This window comes from Setaria italica, chromosome II (assembly GCF_000263155.2).
Source record: "Setaria italica strain Yugu1 chromosome II, Setaria_italica_v2.0, whole genome shotgun sequence".
In the NCBI taxonomy this organism is placed as follows: Eukaryota; Viridiplantae; Streptophyta; class Magnoliopsida; order Poales; family Poaceae; genus Setaria; species Setaria italica.
This window is the reverse complement of record NC_028451.1, coordinates 4,497,687-4,504,921: the sequence shown is the minus strand read 5'-3', so window position 1 is coordinate 4,504,921 and position 7,235 is coordinate 4,497,687. Positions and strand designations below refer to the sequence as shown.

At 42.7% G+C, this 7,235-nt stretch overlaps 2 protein-coding genes across 2 annotated transcripts; both read left to right on the top strand.

Annotated features, from left to right (window-relative positions):
* The first annotated feature begins 869 nt into the window (after window positions 1-869).
* Window positions 870-1,934, top strand: LOC111256347 (formin-like protein 16). The gene has a single exon (XM_022824228.1). The coding sequence runs from the start codon at window positions 870-872 to the stop codon at window positions 1,932-1,934; it is 1,065 nt and encodes a 354-aa protein (XP_022679963.1).
* Window positions 1,935-3,914: 1,980 nt separating this feature from the next.
* LOC101778336 lies at window positions 3,915-6,756 on the top strand. Its single transcript, XM_022823758.1, has 9 exons — window positions 3,915-4,126; window positions 4,202-4,307; window positions 4,714-4,866; window positions 5,551-5,615; window positions 5,691-5,767; window positions 5,857-5,930; window positions 6,015-6,055; window positions 6,248-6,308; window positions 6,398-6,756. The coding sequence occupies exons 1-8, from the start codon at window positions 3,959-3,961 to the stop codon at window positions 6,299-6,301; spliced, it is 738 nt and encodes a 245-aa protein (XP_022679493.1). The 5' UTR covers window positions 3,915-3,958; the 3' UTR covers window positions 6,302-6,308; window positions 6,398-6,756.
* Window positions 6,757-7,235: the final 479 nt, after the last annotated feature.

The window sequence follows — 7,235 nt, the reverse complement described above, 5'->3', positions numbered from 1 at the left end:
CCGAAGTGGATCAATAACTCACGTAGAAGAGTAGGTGAGCTATGGTTCAAAGACTTCAAGTTGAAAGCTGATATGGACAATGAGTTATGGAAGTAGGTTGTGCGATTTGAGGAAGTAAAGAACCCAAAATGATTCTATCTGCTAGAAATGTGTTACTCTCCAAAAGAATCTTTTAATTTATTAGCATTTAGTTGCACGGATATTACAAGTTCGGTCACGTCAACCTCCACAATTCATGGCAACATTATCTTTATCATTGGCAGAGATAATGAAACCTGTCGGATCATACATATGATTTTTAATAGTTTGGGCTATGGATGAAAACAAATAGTCACTTTTGTTCCTATTTTCTAGATTTATCACAAATATTTCTATATTTTTTAGTGTTACCTAGAAACAGGAAGGGAATTGGGATAAAGGTGACTAGAAACGAAACCGAAAATGGGGGAAACATTTTTCATATTTCTTACTGTTTGGCCCATATATCATACACTCATTTTCATATTAAACTTGTACCAACTATTTCGCTCGCTTTGTCTTTTGTCCTTGACACATTTGGTGTAAAGTTTGTAGCAGACGGTCTTACAAATCAAACAAAGTTCAAGTCTTTCAAAAAAGAAAAGAAAATCAAACAAGTTCAAGGTGAACCTCGTCTGAATCCCACGTGTACGTGGAGTAACGCGGGGTGGACCCCACCAAGACTAATCCTCTTCGGAGTTAATGCAAGTGGGCTCCACCCATTCCACCCTTTTGTTTAAAGGCAGAGGCGGACGCCTCCTCTGCCTCTCCAGTCTCCACTTCTCCAGCCACACCTCATGCACCCGGCCGCTCGTTTAGCCCGCCGCCCCGCGCCGCCGGCCGCCGCGTCCATGGCGCCGCCGTCTCCGTCCCCGCACAGGCGAGCCCCGCTCTTTCGGCCGCCGGAGCTGCCGCTGCCGTCGGCTCTGGTGCCCCCGAAGAAGCGCCGGGTCATGCGGACTCCGCCCAAGGCCACCACCCCCATCCCCCCTCCTCCCCCACCCGTCCCCGCCGCCGCCGGGGACCTAGCGGTCCCAGCCCCCACCCCGCCTCCTCGGGCGGACCCTGTGGGCTCGCCACCGGCCGCGGACCAGAAACCCACTTTGCCGCCGCCGCCCCGAGCCGCCACAAAACCCTCTTTGCCGCCTCCCCCAACCGCCGAAAACCCCTCCTCGCCGCCGCCATTAACCACGGAAAAACCCTCCTCGTTGCCGCCGCCTCCGGCCGCCGAGGACGAGAATCCCTCCGAGCCGCCGCTCCCAGCCACCGAAAAACCCTCCTCGCCGCCGACGCCTCCGACCGACGCGCCCGCGTATCGTGCTCCTACGCGAAAGGTGCGGAAGGTCGTTAGAAAGGTTTCCCCCAAGGGGACGATCGCCACTCGGGAGGCTGCGGCGGCGGGGGCGGCTTCAGCTGCCGCCGGAGCGCTGCAGCCTGGGGAGGGACACGCGCAGGACAAGCCCCCAACCGATCGGAATGCTGCGGAGGACGAAGTGGTGGGAGCGGAACAGAGTTTGGGAGAAACTGCAATTAAGGAGCCGGCCGCTGGCTGCAATTCGATTGCTGTGGGTGAAGCGCAATTGGTTAAGGAAATGGTGACGGATTGTGGTGATGCCCCTGTGGTGGAGAAACTGGTGAGCAGGGGTGAGGGGAAGGATGAAGCTGGAATGTCAGAGTGGCAGAGGAGGAGGAAGACAGAGGTGTTTGTTGGTGGGCTCAACAGGGACGCTAAGGAGGAGGATGTGAGAGCGGTGCTTGCAGAGGCGGGGGAGATCGCTGAGGTGCGGATGATAATGGATTCCATGACGAAGAAGAACAAAGGCTACTGCTTTGTGCGCTACCATGAGGCTGCACAGGCGAGGAAGGCCATTGCAAAGTTTGGCAATGTTAAGGTTGTGCTTCACCCACTTGGATGAATTCATTACATTTTGTTCTGCCCATCTGAACATTTCGTTTGAAATACCACTGCATGAAACAGTAGTGGATTTTTGGGCAAGCACAGCGCTAGTTACATAGGAGCGTAACAGTAGTGAATTCATTACTGCACTTGCCACAGATCAACTCAAGCTCCGAAGAATAATCAAATGGGACATGATGTTATAAATCTATCCGGTTAACGTAAACTAGATATCACAATAAATCACAACATCATGTTTTGCAACCTTTTGAATTTAGTCATTAGAAAGAACAGGCAAGTAATGCCTGCCACTGTCAGATATTAATCAGTGTTCACTTACAAGTTGGTAATTGACTTCTTTGCATGATTTCAAAATTATTTATCGAGTCACATTGCTCCAGTTGATGAGCCAACATCTAGCAAACTATTCCAACGTGATCTTAGTCTACCGACAACATCTCCTGACACAACCTTCTAAATTTGTTTGCTATATCTGAATACTTTGTAATCCAATGCATGCTTTTTGAATGATTGAGAAAATGGTCCTCGCGAAAGGTAACCAGTTAGTGAAATTGTAATACATGCAGATCTTAGGTGCGTATAATGCTTCTCGTAGATAGGTTGCCATGCCGCCTGATATAGTGGTGTGGACATATGGTGCCAATACTTGTCATTTGCACGATGTTTTGGCCACAATTATATGATATTTGTTTTACAAATCTAACCTCCCTTGATATAGCACTGAGCCACTGACAATATGGCCAAGGCTAATTATGTCTAACATACCTAACATTATCTTATTGAAAACTGTGTATTAGGCTGTACACTAAAGACTGCTTTCTGTACAAAATACAATGCAAAAGAGGCAGGCATTAATGGGGAATTTTTCTTTTGGTGTTATACATATTTTGCTTTGTTGGAATCCATGCATTACATGTTTCTGTGACAGTGTTGCTTGTATCAAAAACCTTATGGACTTCATGACATTTTGACTACAATTGCATCTACTGGCTAAGTTGAAAGTGGCTTATCTTTCACTGCCTCCATGTTTTGCTCTAGTGAATTCTTATTGCACTTTGCCTTTCTCTTCTCTTTCTCCATATTGATTGTTACCTTGTTTTCTGAAAATCCCATTACTAGATTTGTGGGAAGCTGTGTCGAGTTGTAGCTCCGGACAGGAATGATAAAATTTTTCTTGGAAATATTGACAAGAAATGGAAGAAAGAAGATGTGAGTATAACTGCACTTGCACCTGCCATTTTCTTTCATTGCGAACAACTTGATTAGATATTCTGTCCTAAATTGTCGGCTGTTTGCTAAGCTTACCTATTTCTCTTCGAAGCAGATCATGAAGCTACTACAGAAAATTGGAGTTGAGAACATTGATGTTGTGACGCTTATGGCTGACTGTAATAACCCAGGATATAATCGTGGGTTTGCATTTCTTGAACTTGAGACTTATAGAGATGCACAGATAGCATACAAAAAGCTTTCAAAGAAGGATGTTTTTGGCAGGGGTTTAAATATAAGAGTTGCATGGGCTGAACCATTGGATGATCCAGATAAAAAACAGATGCAAAAGGTCTCTCTCTCATGTACTCTTGGTGCTGTCCTTTTCCTGAAGATATTTGCAAATTTGTGGTTTATCGACTCAAACAAGACTGGAACCTGCATATAGAAGCTATGATTTGGATAGTATTATATGTTCTTGTTGTAGATCACCTCTCCTTTTTTTATAGTTCATATATGTTGGCATCCTCTGCATTTCCTTATTTGTGCTAAGAAAAAATTATAAACACATTTGTACTGTTTAGACATTTAGCACTTGTAGCAATCTGATACTGGAAGTGCATTAGGCTACTCTATATCAATGATTCAGTCTTCATTCTTACGGCCTTGTCACATTTGAACATCATACATGATTGTGCTTTCAGTAGCTAGCCACAAATTCCTGAAGAGGTCTAATTAACCTGATCTGATCTTACCATTTAGGTGAAAGCAGTTTTTGTCGAAGGTGTACCAATTTCTTGGGATCAAGCTAAGATGAAAGAAATCTTCAAGAAATATGGAAAGATTGAACTTGTTGTTCTATCACGTGACTTGCGATCTAAAAGGAATGACTTTGCATTCGTTTACTACACTACTCATGAGGCTGCCGTCTTGTGTCTGGAATCATTTGATGCAGAACAATTGACTGAGAATGGTTCAAAGGTCTTTTGTCAGGTTTAGTGTACATTAGATTTTTTTTGTTAACATGATTCTAACATTTTTAGTGTTTCATGCCAGGTTAATATTAAAGTCTCTCTTGCAAAATCTGACCAAAAGGGCAAGAAGAATATAGAAGATCATAAATGCTGTATTAGTGAGAAAGACACGACAAGGATTCCTAAAAGTGAGTTAATTCCCTTCGAAACTTCATCCATCTTGTGGTTCATTTCTGATTATTTGCCTAATTTATGGTTACCGATCTCAGTCCTCTGATACTGTTTGTGTGTTCAAAATATTCTAACCAGAATACCATATAAGTGTATAACTACCATCTTCTTGATATTCTTGGTCACAATATGTCTGGTATCTTTCAGTTGCTTTATGTAGCACTCCAGTGATCTGCGTTTACAGGGCTAATGCTGATTTATATCTCCTGTGATCCCCTTTTTCATTCTAAAATTGATTGTAATGATTTAATGGAACACGCCTTAATAATGGTGATAACATGTATTCAATTTATTTTAAAAGTTATTTTGCTGAATGAACTGTTGTTGTGCATGCACTTAATTTATTTGAACCATGCCATCTAGGTGAAAGAAAACTTGGGGCGTCTTCACTGCATATATTGCCTTCCAGTTCCAGGGTGGTTCGAATCACTGGGGATGAGAAGTCATCTACAACTAATGGCTTGCTTCATGTTCTGAGAGAGTTGGCTCCCTGGAGACATGAACATATTGGTTCAGGTTAGTTTCCTGTGACCAGTTAAACGTTATAAAAGTTTGCAGTCTCAAATTAAATGAGAACAATGGACTGTTTCATTTCTTGGATGAAAATACTACCTTGGACACCTTTCATCAAGGGATAAACAACATTCACCCCTCTAGATGAAAACAAAACCTTGGACTAAGGCTATATAAAGTGCATGATTCATCATTTTACTGATAAGCAACATTGTACTCAGTAACTGGCGTTTTAGGTTTATTCTTAGAAAAAAAGTACAAGGTGGTACAGTTGGTGACTTTCTTATTTATTATTTAATAGTGTTATGCAACAAACTAGTTGGTTTTGTGATGTCGGATAAGAACCTTATGTTTCATTTATCTTCGACCTAGTAGTTAATTCTCTTGAATTAGTTGTGAAGCCCCTATGAGCTGTTTGCTATTGCTAACATGCAAATGATAACACTGGATGGTTTCATGTTTTAGCTACTAACTAATCTTTGCGACACCTCTTATTTTGGCAATTAGTCTTGTCTAAAACTTCTGCTAGCTGCTGCACACACATCTATGTGTAATGCATGCTACATTAAAGCACCGAGAAGCTTTCAGGCATTTAGTTCACTTTTGATGCTTTGTCACCACCATTTCCAAATTGAGCTCCATCAGCCTTAAAATCCCAATTTCTGATGTTTTCATCCCTATAAGCAGCAGGAAGTCCTATTCAAGATTACCCCCACATATACTCTGGAGAAAAGCGGCCTTTTTCAGCACTAGTAAGCTATACCATACAGGCATGGAACATTTACACATTGATTTTATCATATTGGTTTTGATCGAGCTTACTCCAGGGCAATGATTCTTATTGCACGAGCCGCAACCCTCGTGCTCAACATGAGAGTAGTACCTATGCTATGCCAACTTCAAGGTTATCTCAAATTCTAAGCTGTCACCATTCATCGTTGCATATGTCAGCATAGAGTAACAGATTCCTTCTCAATTTGTATCATTTCTCAGCTATGGTGGGTCGTCCCATGCCATCACTGGGTATTTTCCTCCATATCATCATGACACCAGGAGATGTTTGCCAGGTATGTCTTTCTGGCTCTCTTGTGCTAATCTGTCCCTTTGTCACCTAGTGTTCTAACATGCATGATGTGCTATTTTGTTATCAGATTCTGATTATGGTCTGACAGAACCATGGGGTGGAATTCAGGTATGTTTTTTCATCATGAGTTCTTTCTACTCTCCCTTCTTTGAACAAATGGCACAGGGGAATCCCATTGATATTACTTTTCCCTTTGACCATAATCAATGCAACTACCTTTTTAAGCATTCCCTGATTTTGTTTCTTTTTTATTCGGATTTCCTTGCCATCGAACTTGATCATTGGTCTCCCTTGATTCAGATGTGGCAAGCCGGTTCTCACAAACCAGGGCAGCCTCGTGGAAGCAGTCATTAACGGAGATGTAAGTGTGGCCTGCACTTTCGCATGTTGTTTCGCACATTTAGGACTTGACATCTGATATGCGGCATGTTGTTTCATTTTCTTCCGCAGATTGACCGCAGGTAAAGATGATTGTTTTGCGACTCGGGCAATCGAGAGGGTTCCTGTAAATTCACATGGAGTTGTGTCCCAGAAGCCCCGTAACTGACTTGGAAATAGTTAGGGGGGTTATAGGATGGTTATGTGTGTATTAACAGTTGTGTACAGCTTACTTTTAGTGACTACTGTAACAAATGGTGCTGTGTGCATATTCTGCGCTAGTTATCATCTGGATTAGTGACTAGTTACTCCATCTAACATCCGAAGGAGACGCAACTGTTTTTATCTTTTGTGATGAACTGACGACCATTGATAATGGCTCAGATTTCTGTAAGAACGCTGCATCTGACCGAGTAACTATCAACAAGTTATGGACGATGAGCGATGGTGCTGTGGTCCGAGCAGCAGGGCGATGAGCGGCGGCCGGTGACCTGAGCAATATCTCTACCAGGAGTCTACATGCAAATATACGGATTGCAGCTTCCCTTGCACTATTGTTTACCCTTTCGTCTGAAATTTCCAATCTGAAGCATGACTCTACACCGTTTGTTGCAATTTACTCTGCTTTTGGTTCTTTTTCAACGAATTGGGATACGGTAGTTGAAAAGAATCTCGAATTCTCAATGCATTTCAGAAGCCATAAAGAGGCCTGGCTGGTGACTTCTTGAATCAGGTCAGAGAGCATCTGTTGCGCAGAATAAAGCATCAATCACCATCTAACAATAAAGGATTCTATACTTCCATGCTAGAGAAGGTTAGGCAAACTCCTATTCAAATTCTATGAAATCACAATTTGTAAAGCAAGAAGTTATTTTACCTTAGTGAAGAGCAAAATGCACATATAGGCCAC

What these genes read in the sequence shown, in the direction of transcription:
- LOC111256347 (XM_022824228.1), top strand. Translation starts at nt 870, where the DNA reads ATGGCGCCGCCGTCTCCGTCCCCGCACAGGCGAGCCCCGCTCTTTCGG.
- LOC101778336 (XM_022823758.1), top strand. Translation starts at nt 3,959, where the DNA reads ATGAAAGAAATCTTCAAGAAATATGGAAAGATTGAACTTGTTGTTCTA. An exon ending in TGACTGAGAATGGTTCAAAG is followed by an intron (nt 4,127 to 4,201) that starts GTCTTTTGTCAG and finishes GTTTCATGCCAG; the next exon opens with GTTAATATTAAAGTCTCTCT. An exon ending in CACCAGGAGATGTTTGCCAG is followed by an intron (nt 5,931 to 6,014) that starts GTATGTCTTTCT and finishes TTTTGTTATCAG; the next exon opens with ATTCTGATTATGGTCTGACA.